Raw genomic sequence first — 23,982 nt, 5'->3', positions numbered from 1 at the left:
GTGACAAACCGAATGTGATACAGCAAGGACTAAAGAAACCCTATGCATGATAGTGCTGGTTGTGGAGCACAGGGATTTCAGGATGGGAGGGGGGCACAGTCCTGCATTCATCAGAAACTGGCTCTATTACAAGAACCCGGGTCCCTCAGATGCTAATGCTGATGAACCGCTGAAGTGCTGGGGGAGATGATAGCACGCAGTTACCGATGCGTTGGCCTGATGTAGACTTTCCTGGGGATCATGTTGCCTCCAATGCTTGGGTGGTGAGGATCCATACTAATGCTCACTGTCCATCAGTCTGAACTCCTGACACCGCTTTCTCTGCCCTTTTGCCCTTCCTTGAAGAGCCCAAGCCTTAGCCTGGTTCTGCATCAGGAATGTAACTCTCCACTGGGCATTTCCAGGCCCAAACCCTCACAGACAGTCCTCCCTCCACTATATATAAAGCTAATTTCAGACCGGGACAGTCACTTGCTGCTCCCCTACTAACACTTGTATTTATGTTCCCTTGCCCGGCCTGGCCCTTTTAAAGCAGATTAACTGTATGTGGCAATTTTGTGCAGAGATAATCCAGGCAGGGAGGGAAAGTGGTTGCAGTGGCTGATCGGATTTCAGGAGCTGCCCCTGCTTTCAGTTCATCTCCAATCCCCGCTTAATCCCAGTGCTGAAATCAGTGCCGCAGCCCTTCAGGGCTCGGGGGGCTTCTGCTCCTGACAGGTCACATGTGAAGAGAGCTTGGCTGTTTCCTCAAAGCCCTGGGAATAGAGAGTCCAGGGAAACTGGACCAGGGACTCAATAATAAACTATGGGCCATCCGGCTAGAACAAGGGCTGATCTGTACCGGCCCCAGAAACGTGGCTGAAGAGTTAGGCTGGGAACCCTTCTAGGCCAGCTCTGTGTTTTGCAGGGTATTTACCCACTGGGGCCCTGATCCTGGACACTGCTGCAGTTTAAATAGTCATTATAATAATGGGGCAGGATGATGCAATGGAGCCGTCAGCTCCGCAGACCTGGTTCTCCATTTTGGAGTCTGCTGGGACTCAGCAAAGCCCCTTCAGGGAGTTTGTTCATGTTAAAAAAGAAAGTCGGTCTGATCAGAAGGGACCAGGAGTGGGGCTGGTGTCTGCTCTTCTTGGTGTGTAGATGTGTGCAGGCACACCCAGCGCTGGAGCTGGAGGGGGTGGGTCAGCATTGAGGGGCATCTGCTGTGCTCTGTGCATGTAAGGTGCCCGGGACTGGAACAGCAGGAGGCTGCAGCTTGGCATAAGCGGGGTTGGCACAGCTGTGTGCATATGGTGCTCAGTGCTGGTGATGGGCAGTCGGGCTGCAGAGCAGTAGCATACTTGTGGGGGGGAACAGGGCACCAGTCCCAGGTGCCGATGCAGAGGTGGTCCCAGTGCCCAGGGACCCTGTGCCACTGCCGTCAGTGGTGGCAGCTGCCTGCAGCATCACCAGAACTGTGGCCGCCCCTTCTGGGTCAAGAAGGAGGGGATGGAAAGTGTGGGCGCAACCTCTGCCTGTGTGGCCCAGGGTGTCTAAGAAAGCCGAGCCCCAAACTTGCCTCTGTCTGTCTGCTCCGTGCTATGTTTGCAGATCAGGGCAGGGATTCTTCTCTCCCATTGTTTTTCATGGGGGAAAGGGCGAAATGGGCCAGGCCGCTCGGGCTTCCAGTGGCCCCTGGGGCCCATCATGGCAGGAGCTGGTGCAACTGCTGTAGTGAGTTATGGGACTTGGCCTCCAAGACTGCCCCTTGCCAGCCCTAAATTAATGTGCTTTCAAGCCCTCGTAGAGACCTGGGAGCAAGGATCTCTGCCTCCCCTGGAGAGGGGAAGCAGAGCCCTCAGCTCCTCTGCCCACCACCCCCATGCACACCCCTCCGGGCCAGCCTGGGCCTGCTCCCTACAGCCTCTGCTCCAGGGCTTGGCGAATGGTGCCTGTTGTCCTAGGAGGGCTCCATGTCCCCTTCCCTGATGGCTCTGAGGAGGGACATGCAGAAACTTCTTGACCCTGCCAGCAACACTAGAGGGAGGGAAGAGCAGAGCGGAGATGCCCCCACCGGCTCCGTGCTGAGAGATGCCCGGGAGGTAGCCCACTGGGTGCACGCTCACTGCTCGTCCCACCCTCTCCCTTTGCCCCCAGGCTCCTGGTCCATTCCCCTCCCCTAACTCAGTGCCCTGGGTTCCCTCCTACAGGAAGTGCTGTGGGCTCCCCTGGACAGGCTGCCGCACACGAGGACTCGTGGGCATCACTGGGAACAAAGAGGTCACTGCACACCGGCTGCTCCATGGGGCTGTACACTCTACAGGGAGCAGGTCAGCCCAACTGGAGGGGGCAAGCTGGCCTCCCTGCCCGCCTCCCCCCCAGCCAGTTCTGGTACCTGGCTGCTTGGCTGGAGAAGGGCCTGAAAGGCAGGGCTGGTTGGGGGGGAGGGGGGGCACAGCAACAATTTGTAGGACTTGCATGAATAACTGGCCACCGTGAAAGATCAACCAGCCGAGGCCCCGGCCAAGTATTGTTTTTGGAACTAGCTGCTTCTTTTTTCAGCTCCTGTCTTACTTTTCCTTGACCTTCTTCCCTGATTTAAGACACATGCCCAGCCCTTGCCCAGCTGCAGTGAATTAGCAGCTCCTGCTGAGGGCTGCTGGTGGTGCCTGGAGCTTGTCAGGGCTGGGGAGGCTGATAGGCGATCAAGGCCGTCCTCCCCTGTGCCGCTCCATCCCTTCCTCTCCCTGTGTTATGCTCCAGCTGAGTGCTGGGGAGGGCTGGAGTTGACCTAAGGCAGCAGCTCTCCAGAGGCCTGGGGCCAAGTAAGCAGCTTCCTTGCTGTCTGAGGCCCCTGGCTGTGCTGCTGCCCCACTTCTCCCTCCCACCCTGCATGCGTCACCGGGATTAGAGCCAGCACCAGTGATTCTTTGAAACCCACTGTACGTGCCCAGCCGTGACAGCCAGTCTGGGCAGTGCCCACCTGACCCTGGGGATGGGGCAGGCTTTGGGCTCCAGCTCTCTCTCACTCAGGACCATTGTGTTTTGTGACCCTGTTAAACTCTGGGGACTCGTCTGGGGGGGTTGCAAGTATAAAGTGCAAGTCTGCAGCAGAGTGGGACAGGGTAGGGGCCTGGGGGCTGGGAATCGCAGGGTCTGTGCTAGGGCTGGGGGGCTGCCAGGGCTGGGAACTGTAGGTGCTACACAGGGTCATTCAGGGACAGGGTTTCCTCGGCCTGGGAACAGCAGAGTCTGCCCCAAGGTCAGGCTGGGCAAGGGCTCCCTGTCTGTCACACCGCTGAAATAATTTGCTGGCTGACCTTGTGCATGGGCGCACAGCCTGGGATAGACCCTAACAGGAATCCCCTCCCCCAGGCGCACGCATGCCGTGGGCTCTCACCGGGCCCCCGACTGGCAGCCCATTCAGCTCATCGTGTCCACGAGTTGTGCGGAAAGGAGAAGCCGCCCAGCTGAGCAGTGCTGACAGCAGCCGGCCTGGACTCAGGACTCTTGGGTCCCCTTCCTCGCTCTGCTCTTCACCGTGTGTCTGCAGCACATGGCAGGAGGCGGTGTGATGGCGGTGCTGGTTTTGCACCTGTTCTTTGCATAAGCTCAGAGCTGGCTCCCCAGGGCTGTCAAACTAGCACCTTCCACTGGCACGACATCCGCTCGGGTGTAACCCTACGCTGAGAAGGAGCTGCGAAAAGCCTGCGCTCCTCTTGTCGTCCCTCTGTGGGCCCATAGCCGACACGCTCGGCCTGCCTCTAAAACATCGAGCTCTTAGTCTAAATTGCCAGTGGTAGCTTTTTTCCCCAACCCTTGGCAAATGCTGCCTGGGCTCCGAACGCCAAGCTGGGCTCCTTCCTACTCCCACATCATCACCCCATAATGAGAGGCCTCACGGGCCAATTCCTACCCTCCGTGACAACCTCATTTCCTCTGAATCCTGTTCTTGGTGACGCCTCTGCTTTCTTATTCCCACTGAGGGGGCTGCTGGGGTGCAACTCCCTGGCACACAGCAGGCGAGTCCTGCCCACCACGGTCTGATCCAGCTCTTTCTCCCAGAATTGGGATGTCCCTGCAGGCGTGAAAAACAAAAGCAAGCAAAGCCTTGGCTAGTGGCCGGGGGTCAGCCAACCTTACCCTGAGAGCACACAGTGGGCAGGTAGCACCCCAAAGAAGAGGCCGCTTTTATATATTTGTCAGAGCAAAACCACACTCAAAAGCAAAGTCATTTCTAAGTGGTTTTCCAAATTCTTGGGTAAAAGTGCTGCTTCTCGCAGTTCTGGTGTTTTCTTAATAGCTCCAGGGGATGGATCCGTTTCTCCTCTGACTCCGGCTTTACCCAGAGGTAGCTGCACTGATTTCAGGCGGGCTATGCCTGTTTACACCTGGGACAAGTGGGGGGGAGGGGAGCGACAGGATCTGGACCCCATGTGAGTAAGTAGGAGCAGCTTGAGCTGTGGTTTGCAACCTCCTGCCACGGGAGCGTGCTGAGCGGAGATTCAGCACTGCAGCCCCGTTCAAGGAAAACATTTCCCAACTGCTGCCATTGCAGAGCGGTCTTGGCATGCGGGCCTTTTTCCTGATGCAATCCCAATTATCTTTAATGCGAGCCATATTCAAAGCAACGAAAGAGCCCAGCATTTCAGGGAGGTCTGGCACAAGGAACCCACTGGCTCTTGGGTTTCTGCTTGGTTCAAAATCAACCGGGATTTTTCCTTCCTTCACACACACGCGCAAGGGCGGCTGGGAACCTGGCTGGGCTGTTTTTTTAGTGGCAGGAGGCCTCCATAGAGTCATCCCACAGCCTGTCCTTGTTGTGAAGAGCCCTAACACTTATTGATCTCTTCCAGTCACTCTCGCATGTACTTTCCCCCAGCCAGGAAGGCAGGATTTTCCGCAATGGGAAAATCAGACACAGGAGGGGGCAGAGACATGCTTTCCATGTTTTCTTTCTGGGATGGACTCGATCGGAAGTTCCCGCCAAGTGGAAAAAGGCAGTCAGAGCCTGAGCGGCCTGCCAGTGCCATGGCCAGGGGCCAGACGGGCCAGAACTGGAGCAAACTTGGGGCGTTCCCTGCATAGTAGGCAGCAAAACAGCTCCGCTGATTAACGTGCCACCTGTCTGTGCCTGGGCAAGCATCTCGGTGCGGAGGCCTGGGAGATGAGGGACCACAGGTGCTCCCCTGCACCCTTGGGCTTGGATGGGGATGCCTGAGCTTGTGCACTTCCACTGCCCTCATGCACAGGCACCTAGCTGCAGTGCCCAGGAGTTCAGCTCCGCTCCAGCACGGAAATCCAATCCGCCTTTCCCTCCAGGAGGGGTTATTGGAAGAATGCAGCCCCCCAGCCAGGGCTTTGCTCTCTTTTCTCTGGAGGGAGAGGAGCTGCCTGTGGCTCCTCTCCTCTCCTCTCCTCTCCTCGCTTGGCACCAACACAGGTTGCATCAAGGGATGCTCTTCACCTGGCACAGCCTCCGTGAAATCTCAGCCTGGATTCCTGTGCCCGTTGGGAATGGATTCTAGCGCGTGGGTGGGAAGGGGAGAGGGTTAGGTTACTGCAGACACAGCACAGGTTACGTAACACCTCTCCCTCCCTGGCCCGATCAGCTCCATTACGCCCAAGCCGGCCTGGAGAGTTACAGCCTGCAGGATTTATGAGCAAACTCCAGCCACTCGTGCTGGGGCTACTGCAAAGGCTGTGTCCTCCCGTGCCTTTGCGGCAGCGGGGCGGGGGCTGGAGGGCAGACTCCAGGCGCGCCACATCCCTGAGCCCCCAAGGCTGTAGCTTGCTGCGAAGGCAGGAGGCCCTTGGGAGTGAGTGGGCAGCTGGGAGCAGGCATCCTTCTCCCCAGGGAAGCGCACGTACTCGGTAGCACTGCCTGACCCCGACCAGCCCCTCTGCGCGTTTGGCTGGGCCACAGAGGCTGGGTTTGTCTGTTAAACAGAACCACGGGCCCTTGTTTGCTCAGCAAACTGCTCACATCACACTCCTGGGGGGATCCCCAGCAGCCACCTCCACTCCCCACCTATGAGTTGTGCCCCAAACCCTGGGCTCTTGTAGCCTGCTTTGGGGTGGGAGCAGAACCCGGGGCCACCCTTTTTTTGAGCACTAAACCCCATTCCCTACGCAGGGTTGGGAGACAACGCACGAGTCCCAGCCCTGGGTCCCCTAAGCTGTAACCCCTGGACCTCAGTCCTTTTACATGTCTGGCCATAGGACCCAGGAGTCCTTCCTCCCCACCTGGCTCTGCTCTGCTCATGAGGCTACGCCAGTGGCCTCACGAGAGTGTCACATGCGGGGCGCTCTGGGCATCTGCCTGTGCTGCCATGCCCATGCTGTGTCTGTCCTAATGGTGCGTCTCTGCTTTCCCCGCAGGATGAATTCCACCCGTTCATCGAGGCGCTGCTCCCCCATGTCCGGGCCTTTGCCTACACGTGGTTCAACCTGCAGGCCCGCAAGCGCAAGTACTTCAAGAAGCACGAGAAGAGGATGACAAAGGATGAGGAGAGGGCAGTGAAGGACGAGCTGCTCAATGAGAAGCCCGAGGTCAAGCAGAAGTGGGCATCCCGGCTGCTGGCCAAGCTACGCAAGGACATCCGGCCCGAGTGTCGCGAGGACTTTGTGCTCTCCATCACGGGCAAGAAGCCCTCCTGCTGTGTCCTCTCCAACCCCGATCAGAAGGGCAAGATGCGCCGCATCGACTGCCTGCGCCAGGCAGACAAGGTGTGGCGCCTGGATCTGGTCATGGTCATCCTTTTCAAAGGGATCCCTCTGGAGAGCACGGATGGGGAGCGCCTGGTCAAGTCCACACAGTGCACCAACCCCATCCTGTGCGTCCAGCCCCACCACATCAGCGTCTCTGTCAAGGAGCTCGACCTCTACTTGGCGTACTTTGTCCGCGAGAGAGGTAGGTGCTGCGCACGGCCTGGCCTGGCCCGGTGGCGTCTTCTTTGTGGTCTGAGACCCCGTGAGAGCTGGTGCTGCGGTTTTCTCTTGAGGAGATCTGGACAGAGAGGGGAGGAGGATGGGTGCAGAGGTCCATTCCAGGTGGGCACTGAAATCCAGCTCTGCCTCTTATGTTGCCAGAGGACATATCCAGATCCCATTGTGTGGGGAAACGGGGGTCCAGTTCAGGCTCCTGCTCTTCCCAGTGCGGCACCCATGGTCTCTTCCATGGGGCACATTAACTCACCTGCCTGTTCTCAGAGTCCATCCCAAAGGACCACAAATCTAGTTCTGGTTCTTCCCTCCCTTGAGCTCACCCCAGCTGTGCACTAACATCCAGCCTTTTCCTTTTACCTGCATAGCCAAACCCAGCGCGCCTCAAATTCTCTCCCCTGGGACCAGTGCCCCCACCCAGTTCCTTGCCAAATTCCTCCACAATTCCTATGCCTCCTCTTTATGGGGTCCCCCAGGTCCTGACCCCTGCTCCCCATGTTAGCACAGAGAAAACCTCAGCCCAAGGGTGCCATCTTGTGCCCACCTGGAATAGATGCTGGCTGCCAGTGGGGCTTGTCCCCGACGACTTTGCCCCGAGTGCGTGGGTGCCAGGGCTGTGTGTGTTTGCACCCTGTGGAGCACCACGGCATGGGGTGGGGTGTGGGGGTGTTAGAGACGCACTGGAGCATGTTGGTTGTTGCGCTGCTTTGGGTAGTCAGGGATAGAGAGACTCTGGAAACTGGGCCTTTAAAGAACTCGTCTGCAGTCTGCACCACAGACAAGTTAGTTCCCAAACCACCAGTGAGACTCCTGCCCCCCTCCCACCCGCCGCAGGGCCTGCTTCTATTGCTGCCATGTTTCCCAGGCTCCTGGATGCAGTGCCAAGCAGACATGGCATCCCAGTGCTAGGGCGTCTGCATTGCCGCATGGGAAATGTGCTGGAGGGAACGGGCAACCTGGGCCTGGCAGCGCTCCCTGTGCCTGCATGGGGTCACGGATGGGGAAGGGTGGCACAGCGACAGGCCAGCCCTGCTACCAAGCAGACGTGGCTTCTGTGTCCCCTGATCCAGCAGGGATCAGGTGAAACCAGGACAGGGGTGGTCAGGCTGGCCGGGCTTTGTGGGTAGTAGACTATTCTCCTCAAGGAAGTAATGGATGCTGTAGGTGTTTGAATGTAGACTGGAGGACAGCCTGCAGGGGACAAGCCAGCCTCACCCCAGGGAGCCGGACCAGGGTGGACGCAGCCTCAGGTCCTGGCTTTTTGTGCCTCCTGGCTATGTAGCAGGAACAGGAGCAAGTCTGGATGTGCGGGGGTGAGGAGAGGGTGACTGCTGCTCTGAATGCTGTTACTACTGACAGTCCCATGGTTTTTGGAGATCCCCGCTGCGATCGGGGCCCCTCTGCACTGGCACAGAGGGGAGTCTGACCTAGGTGGGCAGATTGGACTGATTTAACAAAATAACAGATTGGGCCTGCCCCAGGGAGCTCGCAGTGTACATAGTAAGATGACAGGAGGGGAACTGAGGCATGGGGAGGGGAGGAAGTGAAGTGCCCAAGGTCAAGCAGCAGGTCAGTGGCAAAGATGCGACTAGCCCATGCTGCCTTCCCACATGTGAAGGGAGCCAGAGCCAAAGTGTTTCAAGCAGCAGATCAGGTCAGTTCTTATTTTATCCAGACAGGTCCCATCCCTGGGCGATAACGCGCTGGCTCGCGTCTCTCCAACAAATCATTTCTAGTGCATGAGTTTTGGGCCAAGATGGGACTTGCAGGTGTAGCTCTTGGAGGAAAGGGCCTTTTTTGGCCTGAAAGCTTGAGTGCTAGACATGATTTGTTGGGCCAATAAAAGGTCTCACATTATCTTGCTCACCGCCGCCCTGTGTAATTCACACTCCACATCACCCTGACGCACGCGCCGTCTCCCTCCAGCTCCAGCCTTAGCAGGATCTCCAGCACCCCTGCTCGAGCTCCTCTCTGGGCCCTTGGCATGGGGGCTGAAAGAGCATGCGGAGGGATGGGGGTGTCACAGGAGAGGCGTGCTGTCCCCCAACTGCTCCAGGCCAAGGTGTTCTCTGTTAGGTTTCTTTCGGCCAGTGGATGCTGAGGCCAGAGAGTTTCAGCCAGTCGCTCTGGGATTCCTGGTATAACTGCAGTTTCCCTTAGGGAGCCTGCTTTCCCGAGGCAGAGGGCTCTGGCCCTGTGGGTGCTGGCCCAGACTTCTTTCACCTAAGGCTGGTGGCTTGGGCATGCCCTGCACCTGGTACCAGGACCAGAGGGTCACACTTGCACATCAGAACGAGCAGGTCCAGGGGCAGCTGACGCCTCCACTGCAGTCCTCCCTTCTCATACAGGCCCTGGTGCTGCTGGATCCTCCCCTCATTGCCACGGGGCTGGGAGAGGCCAGGCTCAGCATTGCTTCTCCATCTGCCACTCCTGGCTCCCCGGCCCAAGGACAGAGAATGACACTGAGTGGGGCACCTCAATGGCTGCGACTCCCGTGAAGGGGGTCTGACTAAATCACATGGAAGCGGGGAGATTGAAGAAGACGTTTCTGCCCCACGGGGAAGTTTGTTTTGCCCTGTCATTTCTCCCACCCCGAATCTTTGCCCTCTCCTCTGATGGGCTACTGCTTCTGCGACCAAGCCAACAAGGAACAAGGCTAGTGCAGGGCAGGGCCGCCATGGGGAGTATGAGAGGCCCTCGTACACCTGAGGGGCACTGGGAAATGCAGTGCAGCCTCAGGGAGGCTCTCGTGGCGTCCATAGGGTCTCTGGGCCATGATTAATCCACAGTGGGGTCTGTGCTGAGGCTGTAGGACTCAGATTGTTCCTGTGGTTCTCTTGCTCTGCAGCCTCTCGCTGGTCTCCAAAGTCCTGGTTTGGGTGTAGAAGGGCTTTTCAGACTGTCCTTGTGGTTACAGAGCAGAGCATGGCATTGCGTGCTCCATGTGCCGGGCCTGGCCGGTCCAGGTGGTTGATATGGGGTGGCACCGGGGAGGCTGTAGTGCATATTTTTGGCTCTGCTCTGCAAGGGCTTGGCTTGCCCAAGGCCTGCGTTCTCCCGCTGCGAATGGGACTGCGTGGCAGTGGGGGGCTGTGGGCAGGGCAGGACGGATTCCCCTTCCCTCCCCAGACTGCTCCCAGGCTTTCCCTGGGAAAGTGCCACAAATGCAGGAAACTGGATCACAGAGACAGAAACTGGATCACAGCTGCCTCTGCACCTCCTCCAGGCCCTCGCTGCACGCTCTAGGCTCAGCAGGTCAGGCTGGCTCAAGTGACAGCCAGGCCCTTCGAGGCTGACCCCAGGGGTGGGTGCTGAGCCAGGCCATGCCCCCGGCTCTGAGACCGGGCACACTTTGGTGGTGCCTGTGACTCCCAAGCCATTTCCCGGGACCCTTAGACATCAGCATTCAGCTCCTTCTCTTGCATCAGCTCCTGCCGCCTGAGAGCAGGTGGGACTGCGATGCACGGGGGGGAGCAGCCCCGAACGCGGAGGCGTGGGAGAGGCAAGAAGGGCCGGAGGCAGGAGGACCTGTCCGCATTTCCAGGGGGGACCTCAAAACCAACGTAGGAGAGGCCTCGGGGAGCTGGCGGGACCCAGGGTCCGAGTCCGCCCCACCGGGCAGCAGGGGCCAGCCCCACGAGGCCAGCCTGGGCCTTCCCGGAGAGAGCAAGGCCCCGCTAGCAACTCGGGCTCGTCGCCCAGGAGCGTGTTTGTGCACGTGCGCGTGTCTTCCCTCCCCGTCGGAGCAGAGCAGGAGCGTGGCCAGAACTGGGCTGAACTGGAGCTGGCAAAGCGGCTGCCGTGTCAGAGGGCCGCGCCAAAGGGCCGCGGGCCCAGCAGGAGAGAGGAGAGGCCGTCGGGCAGGGACAGTCCACCAGCCCCGAGCGCTGGCGGCTCCCGGGCTCGCTGGTTTCTGGCTGCGCGTGGCTGGCTGGGCTGAGCCCTCCTCCTCACCCACTGCCTCCCGACCTTGACCCCAGACGTCTGGGTCCTGGAGGCAGCCTTGGAGTCACCTGATCTGTCTAATTGGTAACAAACCCTGGGCTGTAAATACTCAGCTGATAAGGCTTCTTAACTTGTCACTTTCTCCAGGCGGAGAGGAGCAGCCCTTAAGGTGGCTCCTCGCCCCCGTTTAAGGCGGACCGGGCGGCCTCCAGCACGTTTCTTCCCTCCGGTTGTTTCTCCCCGTTCGATGCATTTGTTGCCTTATTAAAAACGCGGTCTGAAATGACATGGGCACGGGATGCATCCACTTCAGCGGATGCCTGGTCCGGGGCGCTCTTCTCCCACCGTGGAGACAGTGCCCAGCCCAGGGGCTGCCCCCTACGCGGGCAGTGATCCAGGCCAGGGCCCGGGACCCCTGCCCCAGAGTCGTTGGCAGGCCAGTGCCCTGGAGTAGCCACCGGTCTGAAGTGGCTGCAGCGCTGGGGCTGCCCTCATCTCGCCCTGTGAAGCCCAGCATCTGGGCTAGCAGAGCCCGCAGGGAGGCGAGGATGCTTGGGAGCCTGGAAGCTGGCGAGGGGAACCCTTTATTGCATTGTGAGCTCTTTTCCCCTTCAAAGGCAGGGATATAATCCCCTGACAGAGGCCGGGTCAGAGATTAAACGGATGTGGCATTTGATCTAAAAAATAATCCCATGCCCTATCTGCCCTGTGGCTCCACGGAGGATCCCGGAGCGCTGATGAACTGAGCCTCAGCATGTGCTTTGCAATGCACACGTGTCGCTAGCCTGGTGTCATGGGAGGAGAAACTGAGGCCTGACAACACTGAGACCCTTGTGCAAGGTCACTCTGCAAGGCAGGGCAGAGCCGAAGCGAGACCCATGGGTGGGGGGGAACCCTGTTTTGTGCTGTAGTCTCTAAAAAATATTTGTGCTCAGAGAGACCCAGGAGTCCTGACCCCAGCTGTTGCCTGGGCCCTTGTACATCCCTGAATGCAGGATCCTGGCTTTGGGCTATGAGCGCTGGCAGGATCGGTGCAGGCAGCCTCGGTGGGCCGTTGAGTGCTTTGGGGCTAGGTGCAGGGAGCAAGGGGTCCTTGTGCCCCAGGGCTCCCCAGCTCTCGCTCCTGCCCCTGCTCTGTGCGGCCGTAAGTCTGTCAATCTGCCCCAGGCAGCAGAGCCTTCCCGCCGTGCAGCCACGGAGGTGAGGCAAGAGGCCCGTGTGTGGCTGCTGGCAGCTCTCTCCCGTGCCCCCCGGGAAGCCCCGGGAGCAGCATTGCACACGTGGGGGCTTGGTGTCAGGCGTGTGCATCTGACTTGGGCTCTGACGGGAGCATGGACCTGAACCTGGCAATCTCCTTCAGTTGAAAATCAGCTCCCCCGGGCTGGGGTGGTCCTGGGGAGCAGGCGCTGTGTGTGTGCTAGGGAGGCGTTTAACACGAGAGCTTCTGTACCCGTATCAAATCCTTCATGCTAGTAATCTGGGAGCTCAGTCCTGGCATAGGATCACAGGAAAAATGGGCTGGAAGGGATCTCAGGAGGTCACTAGTCCAGCCCCCTGCTCAGAGCAGGATTAGCCCTGTCTAAATCAGCCAGATTGCCAAGGCACCTCACCGGGCTCCCACCGCCCAGCCCACACGGCCGTCTCTTTCCAGATCCCACCTCCCAGCATGGGATCGTTGCCTCCGTGGCCCCTCGCTGCCTGCGCCGTGGTCCTGTCGCTCCCAGCCCCCACCTGGCAGGGGAGCAGGCGGGGCAGTGCCAGCTTTCATCTGCTCCGTTTTTTTGGAGGGGACGTTGAAATTTTTATGCTCGTAAAAGCACAAGGCTGGATCGGGAAGCTGGAGCCAGTCGGAGTGTGGGCGAGAGGCTTGCAGGCTTCCTCAGCGCCAGGCTGCCAGCGCGTTTCGATCCTCTGGCAACACCTCCCCAGATTCCTGTCCTTGGATCAAACCCAATCGGTAGAGTCAGGCATGCTGAGAGCAGGCACTGTGCAATGCTCCAGCGCCCCCCCAGCCCCCGGCTGCTACCCCAGGCCTGGGCTTCACCCTCACATGTGCCAGCGCCTCTCCCTCCAGACACAAAGCCCTGCTGCTCCAAGTCCCAGGCTCCTCACACATGCGCCCACGTCTGCCAGTGCCCCTCGGTCCTGACCGGCACCCCCCTGCAGATGCTCTTAGTCCTGAGCCATGCACCGTGCTGTTATTTCAGCGCTGGGGCCCTGTGCAGTCCTGCTGCATGGGGCGGGGAGTGGAGATAGGCTGTGAGTGCCCTGAACTCCTGCTGTTTCATGAACTCAACCACATTGATCTCCCCCTCCCCCAGGAGGAAATATCCCATAAAGTATATATCCCATAAAGGTCACCAAGTTCCTCGGAGCCTCCATCCTCCACAGCTTCCCCCCCCGAATGCTACCCACGTTCTCCCCCTTCCTGTGCCCCACAACCCGCAATCGCTCTCTCCATGCTCCGACGCACACGGTCTGGCACACACGGCCGGTCCCACTGTCTGTCGCACACACAGACTCGCGCACATTCCCGCTCGCCCTCTGGAGCAGACTGTCTCTGTCACACCCCCACACATTCCTCTTTCACGCTCATTCTTGCCCATTGAGTCACACACGCTATCTCACACACATGTGCATGCCCAGGTTCACACATCTAATCTCTCTCTCTCTCACACACACACAGGGAGGGACCAGGACCCCAGGCCTCCCAGTGTAGGACCCAGAGCAGGAGAATCGGGGCCCTGGGATGGGGAGAGAAGGACGTTTCCCCCTGGGCCTGCTGGGGCCAAAGGGTCGAGACCTGCCCAGATTCTGGGGCACGGCGGCCAGCGCTGCTGGGAGAAGCCTCGTTAAGATGCAGCCTCCGTTGTCTCCCCACTTTATCAGTCTGGAGCATGTCTGAGCGGCTCCCCCCGCCCCCCACTCCCAGCCCTGCTGATAACGGGCTGAGCAGCGCGAGCACTTCTCTGGTGTCAGCACAATTTCCCAGCCGCTGCTCTGGAAACTGAGGAGCGGGAGATATGGGAAGAAGGACACAGATGCCTGCACCTCCATGGCCCATTCCACCCATCCCTGGGTCCTTCACCGTCACAGCCCTCCTGCCGGCTGCCCCAAGCCCCAGTGCCACCCTCACCCTTCCCCAGCCCCTGTCTTCCCACCCTCAGTGCCCCTTAAATTGTCCTCCCCAGCGCCTCTCCCTGCCTCGGTGCTGATCCTAGTCCCCCTTGATCAGCCCCATCCCCGGCAGGAGCATAACAGAATCCCCACTCTGGACGGGGCCTTTCTCAGGGCTTCAGGGTTGGGATTCAGGATGTGCAGGGAGAGGGATTGGACGCGGGGATGAGTGCTTGCCTCAGCCCTGGCCGTGCCCGCTGCCTCCCCCCGTGGGAGCCGCTGTGTGCCCAGGTGCCAACATGGCCTAAATGCTATGGGGAGTCCCAGCAGCCCCCTGGATGTGCACCCAGGCCTCCTTCATCACTGTAGCACAGAGACACAGCTCAGCTTGCCCCTGCTCCTTGTCGCCCGCACCGCCTACCACTATCTGGGGAGCCGCCATATCCATTGCGGGTTCCTTTCCCCCAGCCTAGCCCTGCAGCAGCCCTTATCCACGTGCTTGCCATGCCCCTTTCATCGGAGAGCCCCAAAACACCACACAGGCCCCAGGGCAGCTTCACATGTGCACATGCCGCAGATGTCACCCCATTTTCCAGATAGAGACACTGAGGCACAGAGCAGGGAAGCAGAGAGATAGGCTTGAACCAGACCTCAGTGCCAGACTCCTCCTCCCTGGGCACCAGAGTCCTTCCACCAAGATGGTGGATCCTTTGGTTCCTCCCTCAGCCCGTGGAAAGGCACTTCTGTAGACCCCAATGAGACAGAGAAACCCTGGTTCCTGCTCCACGTTCGCCTTTCAGCACAGGCCCTGCCCCAGCACTGGAGAAGAGGCAAGGCTGCAGGCAGGGCCGGACACAGGCATGGGCGAACCGGGCGACCGCCTGGGGCCCAGACAGAGAGGGGGCCAAAAATGGTCATTTTTAAATTATTATTATCATTTTCTCTAGCAAAGGGGGGCCCAAAGCTAAAAGTTCTCCCAAGGCCACCAGGAGTCTAGGCACGGTGCTGACTGCAGGCCCACATGCAGCGCGCGGGTGGACCCCAGCACAGCCTGCCATCCCCCGCCCCCTCCCTTGACAGCAGGGACAAGGGGAAGGGTCCTGGTGCTGCCATCGGTCCTGGGCACCACCAGGCTGGCACCACAAGCACGGGCACTGCCCCATGTGTCCCAGAGCTGAGGCTCCACAGAGGTGCCGGCTCTTCCTCCTGGTGCAGGAGCAATGCCATAAATAAGCCGTTCTGCAGAGCGGATTGATTTTATTACACATTATCTTGCAGGGGCCTCGGCAGCTGAGGAGAGCGAGTCTCTGTGGTTTATGCCTCCTGCTGAGGTGGTCAATGGAAAGGCAGGGGCGGGAGGCGGGGGAAGCCCCCACTATGGAGCTGCCTTCAAGGGCATCTGGAATTAATAAGCACTGGGCACCTGCCATTAATGCGTTCATCAGCGCCGAGATTTATAGTGGGGGTGGGAGGCGGGGGGTCAAAGCCCACTTGGAAGGGGTGGCTCCCATAACCTGACTGTGGGGGGAGCTGGAGCAGTCTCTGGGCTGAAGGCCTGGTCTTCCCTGAGATGGCATCAAGTGGAAGGGGGAGAGGAGGAGGCATGGCCATGAGTAGGGGAAGGGGCCCCAGGATCTGGGGGGAGCGCCTCCACCTTACAGGGCGAGGTTCAGGCAGATTCACCCTACTGGGAAACAGCACATCAGACAGGAGCTCAGCCTCTTTGAGTGACATGGGATGGGGATGGAGCCGGTAGCAGTCTGGTGTCCCAGCCTCTCCGTCACCCTGCTCTGCTCCCAACTTCAAGGAGCTCCAGTTACTGGAGCTTGTTGGTGTCTGGGTGCAGGGAAAGTGCTGCTCCTCCGGCTGCACTGAGCTGGCAGGCGATGCAGAGTGGACACGGGGACTGCGTGAACAGGGAGACGTGGCTGGCAGCCGTCGTGGGGACCTGGGGCTGGGATGGCAGGTGGCTGTGGCCTGAGCCTGAGGGCACCTGCGGGGCTGTGGTTCTGGAGAGCCTAGGACTGGGGTAGCAGGGCTGGGTGGTGGGAGTGTGCCGTGGGGAAGCCCATGCTCTGCCTTCTGGCCCTTTCCTGAGCACAGAGAGAAAACAGCCCTGGAGCTCTGGGGCTCTGGGCCCATTGCTCAACCTCCCTGATGTGCCTCCACGGGGAGTGACCCCTTCCCCCCATCCCAGCCTCCCCCTTCCACTGCAGCCTGGCTGCGGCCGTGTAGATAGGATTTCCGGGGGCGGCAGGGCTGGGCCCTGGGCTGATCCCAGCTGTGGCACGGAGCCAGCCCATGCCCGTTCCACAACAGAAAGCATGGGTGGGACCTTGGGCACCTGCCCCTTCTTTGCACTTGCCCCCTTGGCCTGGTCCTCAGCACCCTGCTGAGCACCGCGAGCTTCTGCTTCCCCCAGCAGCCCTGGCCAAGTCAAAGCATGGCACAGCCCCTCCTCCTTGCTGCCCAGCCCTAAGTGTGGGCTGCTCCTCACCGAGGGCACTCAGCAGGCCAGGGAGGGGGGAAGGCATCTCATCCAGGGCATGGCTGCTACGGCCAGCTTGGTCGAGGATGCCCCTTCTCAGGGATGACGTGTTAAAGGTGGCGGGAGACAGAGGCAGCACATTGCAGTGGTGGGAGCAGAGCTCTGGCTGTCCGGCTCCAGGACCCCAGCTCCTACAGCCAGGTTCAGCTTTCACCCCCCCACATATGCCTCCAGCCCTGTCTGTCCCCTCACATAGCCCCGCTCCTTCCCAGTGCTCCCAGCACACACTGGCCCATCAGTAATGCTGGGGCTGGAGCCAGCCCATGTCCCCCCACCCAAACCCACCTGTCTCTAGGAGGTGCCAGGGCTGCACAGCCCAGGTGCAGGGCTGGGCTGGCTCCACTGCAGTGGGGGAGGGGGCCGCGCTCTGCAGCCCTGGGCTGGGAGCGCTGGGGGAGGAGGGGAGGCAGGGAGGTCGCCAATGAAAGTCAAAAGCATTGCAGTATAATGGTAATCAATCTCCCGGATCAATTGTGCCGGGACCTCCTGAGCATTAAAGAAAGATTCCTCCAGTGCTGCTTATTGCTGACTCGAGTTAGTTTGGGGGGAGACCCTCTTCCCCCATCCCTGCCTGCCACCCCTTCCCCTAAATAAAAGGTGGGGAGAGAGCAGCGGAAATGCCAGGCTACCATAGAGCAGGTAGCGATGCCAGGCAGGAGCTGGAGCAAGAGTGAGGTGTGGGCAGCAGCTCCCCGGTGGGGCTGGGGAGAGCCAGGGGCTGGCAGGAGCCAGTCTTCCCCGCCCCCGCTGGAATCCAGACAGGACGGCAGCACTGCCCAGCACTGCCTGCCCCATGTGCTGGTGAACAGCTAGTAGTGCTGTGAGCTTCCCGCAAGCAGTGCCCTGCTCTGTGTGTTTGTGAGGAACCTTGAGTGCTGTGAGCTGCCTCCCAGGAGTGCCACATTCAGCGACATGAGTTAACTTGATAGGAGATCACCGATCACTGGACCAGTGACCTCCTGAGACCGGTGTTTCTGCGAAGGTCTGGTCTGTCCATCCAGCCCAGCCCTGTTTCCAGATGCCCCCGCAGCAAGCTGGGCTATGCCAAGCTCTGACACCTCCGCTGCTGGAGGATCTCACCGACCCAGACTCTTTTGAACCGCATGTCCGATTCCTGCTTCCCCTGGCAGCTGCCTCCTGTCCTTGTTTTCTCTCGATACCCTCCCTCTCCTTAGCTGTCTCTCCCCCACTCGGCTGCCTGCGCTTGCCAAATGAGCAGGTGTTCAGCCTGGATTCCTATAGCAACACAGGCACAATCCCACTGCTTTGCTGGTGTGTATCAGGGACTTTGTTTTGCTCCTCAGTCACGTGGCAATGAACTTGGAGCCCCACTTCCCCCGCCCCACCCCGCACAAAAATGTTCATGCCCAGTAGCAGTAAATCCCTGACTCCCATGTGCTGGCAGGGGCAGAGTCAGACCTGGGGCCAGTTGCAAGAGGTTTCAGGGCAGTCCAGACTAAAGGGCTGGTCAGAGCAAGGCAGAGATGGTAGGTTGGCATTGAAGCGTGGCATCAGCCTAAGTGGAGTGACCCTCACGTGCCAGTGATATAGCAGGGGTGCGACTGGTTAAACTCAGGGCACATTGGGTAACCCAGGCAAAGGCTATCTTCTCCCTCTGACTCAGTCCCAGCCCTCCTGGTTTCTGCAGCATCTCTAAATCCAGGGCTGGTTTAGAGCAGCCTGGGAACTGCTTGGTCAGCACTTTGGTGGTAGTGCAGGGCAGAGCAGGCAGGGAGGGCAGAGCACGTGGGGTCTTTGGGGCTGGAAACTCCCACCCTCCACTGGGTGAATGCAGCCAGCGCAGGAAGGGGGAGGGAAGGCCAGCGGAGAAGGGCCATGCCGAGAGGTGGGGGAGCCTCAGCGTGTATGAGCCAGGTCGCACCCCCCCAGAGAAAAGCAGGGCATTGCTGCAAACTGAAGCCTGAGCCCAGCACCCAAATCAAGAGCACCTTGTAGGAAGAAGCAGGAGGCAGAGTAATGCAGCACTGAGAGCCAGTCTGCACCCACACGGCAGCTTGCAACAGAGCAGGCAGCCAGGGCCAGATCACCCTCCAGAGTCCTGCTGTCCCCAGCTACCCTGCCGAAGCAAGCAGGCATGAGCATCCCTCAACAGTCCAGCAATGTCCCCATGCACGGGGAAGGGAAAGAGTCCCCCATCCCTACAGAAGCAGCTTTCCCTGGGAAGTTTCTCCAGGGTATTGCTGGATACTGGGAAGCTCTCCTGTCTATTTGTGTTACCCAAGTGCCATGGGCTGGGAAGCTGTCCCGAGAGAAGAACTGGAACTGAATTCAACTGCCCACCTGGACCGGGCTCTGGCTCCATGGCTGCAAGGGAAAGGACCAGTCCTGCATCCCTGTGCTCACCTCCGTGGGCCATAGATAAAACACAGACTGGAATGAACCTTTTTGTTGAGCTGGATTTGGGCGCAAACACTTTGAAGAAGAAAACGATCTGGAGGTCTGTGCCCCATGGAACGGATGCTGGTCCCTCTACACACCTCTGCAGCTGTGGCTGTTGCATGCTACTTTAAGCATGGCTAAAGCCCATCCCACTGCAATGCGATAGCGGAGATTCAGAAAGCAGGGTACCAAAGGAGCCAGAACCGCCTCCCTTCCAATGCCCTGCTGCTGCCTTTCCTCGGGGCGAGTTTTCCAGGCTGGTCTGGCGGAAGGTGGGACGGAAAAGGTGGAGCCAAGGGAGGAGGAACTCTGCACTTTGTGCTGGGCACCGCTCACACACACAGCGAGGGACAGCCCTGCCCAGGAGCTGCGAGGTGGAAGAGACCGAGGGCAGGAGGGGAAGGAGACACACAATGCAAGCAAGGCAGGTGGGAGGTGAGGCCAGTGTGACATCCACTAGCCATTGCTGCCTTCTTTCCTGGAGTTTCCCCTGATGCTTGAAGGGGCTGTGCTGTGTGTGAAGCTCCTTTTCTCCTCTGCTCATTGTCCTCATCTCAGAGATCCAGGACCCTTGGGGCTCTCCCAGGTGGCAGAGGAAGGACAAGGGGAGGGAACTCCTCTCTCAGCCAGCCCATCTGTAGCTTTCCAGCAGCCAGCTATCTCCACTCACCAGCCTAATGCTTGGAGAAAAGCAAGGCAGATGGCACCAATCTGCCAGGTACCATGTGCCAAGCCTCTTGTCCTGAGCGTGCCTGATGTCTTTGCCAGGGCGTCTGTGCCAAAAGTCTGTGCAGCCCTTCCATACGGAAAAGAACGTGTTTCCTCATACGCAGGCTGTACACGATGCACCAAACAACCCGGGCACAAATATTTATCATCGAGAAAGCAAGGGAACTGATGACTTTCACAATATTTTGAATGTGTCTGTTGCAGACACATGCAGAGGCTGTGCACGCACATGCACGCACATACACACGCACATCCCAACACATGTATGCATGCACTCCCACACACATAATGATGCTTACATGCAGTTTGAGAGTATAATAAAGCACCCAGAAATACAGAGCTGTTGCAATGAGCCCAAAGCAAACAGTGCAAACCCAATGAATTCAGAGATACAATCACTCCAAGAAGAGATTTGACCATGGTAAAGTCTGTGCTGTCTGGTCAGGACTCCGGGCATGCACCATCCCGTCGTGTTATGGCAGGTCCTGTTTGTGGCAGCTACCTCTGATTTTTAAAGATATTGCAGGGGGTGGTTCCCCCCTATTTTCTCTTTAATTAAACCCGTTCTTAGAGTGAGAATAAATTAGTCAAAAATATATTATTCACCTGCTGGCAAAGAATATTTGCAAATAATTCTGGAATTAGCAAGTCACAGAGCTGCCTGAGTGACGGGAAAACAGCTTTTGAATACTTTTGTTCAGCCCAGATCACCAGTATTTGCAAAGGGGTTGCTCTTTCTTTTTGGTAACTAATGATCTGACCAAATGCATGTGTGCGTCCTTCCTCAGGGTGTGGGTGCACACTGCTAAATCCCTCTGTAAACGGCATAGGAGAGGGACATTTGCCATATGGCGCCTGGCAGAAATGCAAGTGCTCTGTTCAGATTGTACTGGCTGGAAAGATGGGAGCAAGGACGGGGTACGAGAGAGAGCTTCGCTTGTCTGGAAAGGGCCGGAGGGTGACCCAGCCCCCACTGAAGACAGATGGGATTGTGCCATTGATTTCAGTGAAGCCGAGGTTTGATGCATAAAAACCAACTACCGACAGGCCACGTGGTTCCTCATAACTCCTGTGCAGCACCGTTCACGGTACATTGCAGCCTCTCACTGACGACTTACGAGCACGCTGCTTAGAAAAGGGTAACAGGATGACCTAGCTTATAGCTGTTCCTAGCATGCAGCAGTGTGCTGTTATTAATATTAAAATCGCACTTAGAGGTTGCTTTGTGCCAGGTGCTGGATACACACAGATCCTGTCTTAAAACCTCTCTGACTCAAAGGGTAGGAGGAAAAGCAGAAGCAGGAAGTGATTTGCCAAAGCTCACACAGCAGGTCAGTGGCAGAGATGGGAAATGAACCCAGGAGTCCTGCATAGGGCTGTACCGCAAATGAAGGCCTGACTGTAGCAGGGGGAGGCATACCCCTGGGATTTTAATCTAACACAGGTGACTGTAGCAGTGGAAGTAGCAGCATGGGATTGTGCGTGAGCTAGGCATCTCCTGACTGCTTCTGGTGCCCCAGCCAGCTAGAGTTTACGGCAAGGAGGAGGGCTGTCATGTCGGGAACTGCAATCCTGAGTCCAGTGATTACAGACTGTGTGCTGTTGTGGGAACAAGGGAGGATCCCAGGTGTGACACCCTGATCCAGCTCCGGAGGCGAATCCAGTGCAGGGTCCCGTGGTTCTGGAGTTCTGAGTCAGGCCTTTCTAGCAGCAGGTCTAGGGGCTGGCTGCAAACGTTCCCCAAATTGGGGAGAAGTCCGGATCTGGGGCTTGGCTGCACCCATTCTGAACGCTGAAGTATTTTAGTGACGAACATTATAGAAAAGCCTAAGGTGGAAGCTAGCGAGCCAGCCAGCCAGATGGAGATAGATCTCACTAGAGCCCAAGTCATGAATTTCAGTCTGGGATTGTGAAACCCAGGGCAGGGGCATCCCACGAGCCAGCGAGCTCCCGTCCCTAATGGTTGTATCTGGGTTGGCCTGGCACTGATGGTCTTTAGCAGCAAGGTTGCTGCCCACACGTGATGATGTCAGCGAAACCCTGCGTGACACGTGTGCTGTTTTCACAGGCCCCTTGCTGTATCACATGCCTCCTCTTCACCCTGCCCACGGGAGCCACAGGGCATGGCTGCATCCACACCCCAGGGAGACCGTGTCCTCTCCTGTGCCAGGCAGGGTAAGCCTGCTACTGCAGTGGAGTGATTGGCAGGCACCAGGCCAGCCAAGGAAGAATTATCCACCCCTTTCCCTTCCCAAGTCCAGCCCAGCTAGCAGCAACTCCCCCTGCCGTGGTGTCATCTGGACACGCTCCCTGCCAGGGTGACCCCTCTGCCCCAGACTTGTCCTGGACCTGCCAGCCAGAGATGCAGCAGGCCTGTCCCCTTTGAAAGGCAGCACCAAGTCGCCTCTAATCCCTCAACGCTTCCTGTTTTCCCTTTCTCTCCTTTATTTGGTTTAGGCACTTGGGGCAGTTTTGAAGATCTTAAGCTTCCTGAATCAATTTGCCAGTGACCTTGGCTAGGTCAGGACTTCCCCGTGTTTGATGCATTGTGTGGGAAAGCTTGCAGTATTGAGTGGGCTGGGAGGAGCTTGTGAGCAGCTGGCTTCAGACCTGCTCGGCTCCTAGGCCAGCCTCTGAAAAGCAATGAGATGCTGTCCCCACTGGCAGGGCTCCAGGCTTCACCGCCGCAGGAAAGGTCATTGTTTGAGCTGGGTCAGGGGTGGGAATGGGCATGGCAGAGCAACGCTTGCCTTGCTGGAAAGCTGGGTGGGTTTCTAGTGGCTCCAGTGAGCTGTCACAAGTGAAGCGAGTGCGCCAGGCTCAGCTTTCTGGCTTTGTTCAGGCCCCTCAGAAAACCACTGCTAAGCCTGGGACTGCCCCAGCACCTCCGCTTGGGAGAGCAGCCCAGAGCGGGCAGAGCCGGCGAGTGTGCCAGGCCAGGGTGGAGGTGCTGTGGCAGAGCAGTGCCAGGGAAGCTGTGTAGTCTGTGTCTGGCTGAAGGCACCATCCGTCTGTGCTTGGCAGAGGCCGAGGATGGGAATAAGAAGGGGTTTGTAGGCCAGGACAGAAGCGGATTGGCAAAGCCGTGCGGGGAAACCTGCGAGGTCTGTCGTTGGCTCCAGCTCACCTGGGGAAGCTGCTCTGCTCAGCACCAGATCACGCAGTGGCCCGTGGGGATCTCCCCCGGCTGCTATGTTTCTAGGATCAGACCCGTGGCGCTGTACAGCAGGAGCCACAAGCAGGACGGAGGGACGTCCTCGGAGCTAGGGCGAGTCCAGGACGGGGCCAAGCAGGGGCGCACACCAGGCTGCACTGGCAGCGCTGGCGGGGGGCAGCCCCGACTGCGATGAGCAGTGGCGGGGCTGGCTCCTGGCCTGGGTGCATGTCACGGGAGCAGTTGAATTTTCCAAGTCATAATTTCAGCAGGCTTCTGGGCTTAGACGTCAGAGGCCTCTCCGGGAGCGTGCACAGGTTTGGGCTCGTGTAGGACCTACCGAAAAAGTGCCACCCCCTCAGGAGCACAGCGTGTGCACTCAGCCTCCGGACCCCCGCTCTCTCAACGGGGTTGATGGCAGCAGAGGCTGCATCCGAGGGGAACCCAGTGGGGCGTTTGAACGACCAGGGCCCGGCATGCCCGTGCAGAGGGGTAGGGCATGCTTCCAGGTGCAGCAGGGTGTGCGGGTGCCATGTGGGACAGCAGAGCCCTTGCCAGAGTTGGCTGCCTTTGCTTATGCTTTCTTTCCCTTCCATCTCCCTTCATCTTTCTTTCCCTCCCGCTCTTTCTTTGCCTTCCTCCCTTACCCCTCTGCTTATGCTTTCTCTCTCCTTCCTGCAGTTCCTCCCTCTCCTCCCCACCCCCTCCAGTCTGGCTCTGACAAGGGACCAGATCAGGCCCGAAGGAAGCAAATGTGTGTAGACCTGGAGTGAGCTAAAGATGTACCCCCGCCCCAGCCCCCAGGCAGTGAGAGCAGGATCCAGCCCCCAGCAGGAGGAGAGCAGGATCCAGCCGCAGAGCAGAGAGGGGCTTTTGCTGCAGTGGCCGGGCTGCTGGTTGTTGAGTTGGGTTCCAGCCCAGCAATATGAAAAATGAATCTGCCGAGTCTGCTGGGATCCGCTCCGAGAACATTGCCGTTCTGCGAGGTTTGTTTATACAGAGCGGCTGTCGGAGACACCACTCCTATTACTTATTTATAGAGAAGGGGAGGAGAGAGCAGCCAGCAAGAGAGGCCACGTGTGTGGGGGGCGCAGAGCCCAGCTTCCCTGACAGTGCTGATGGCTATGGGGAGGGCATGTGGGGTGGGGAGGGGGGCTTGAGT

General features: G+C 58.7%; 1 protein-coding gene and 1 long non-coding RNA gene across 4 annotated transcripts in view; one reads left to right on the top strand and one right to left on the bottom strand.

Annotated features, from left to right (window-relative positions):
• NFIC (nuclear factor I C) overlaps positions 1-23,982 on the top strand; it is a 211,086-nt gene that overhangs the window by 104,814 nt on the left and 82,290 nt on the right. For all 3 annotated transcript variants that reach the window (XM_019513277.1, XM_019513278.1, XM_019513281.1), the window contains exon 2: positions 6,364-6,895. In XM_019513277.1, coding sequence (XP_019368822.1) covers positions 6,364-6,895 — 532 coding nt within the window. The remainder of the gene's footprint in view (positions 1-6,363; positions 6,896-23,982) is intronic.
• LOC109294802 lies at positions 12,631-14,211 on the bottom strand. Its single transcript, XR_002096623.1, has 2 exons — positions 13,288-14,211; positions 12,631-12,810 (listed from the first exon to the last, which is right to left on the bottom strand). It is a non-coding gene; the product is annotated as an uncharacterized LOC109294802 (long non-coding RNA).

The sequence above is a fragment of the Gavialis gangeticus genome, unplaced genomic scaffold (assembly GCF_001723915.1).
Source record: "Gavialis gangeticus isolate Ggan-Ray unplaced genomic scaffold, GavGan_comp1, whole genome shotgun sequence".
Taxonomy (NCBI): Eukaryota; Metazoa; Chordata; order Crocodylia; family Gavialidae; genus Gavialis; species Gavialis gangeticus.
Note: the sequence above shows the minus strand (reverse complement) of the source record. Positions and strands in the feature narration are given on the sequence as shown.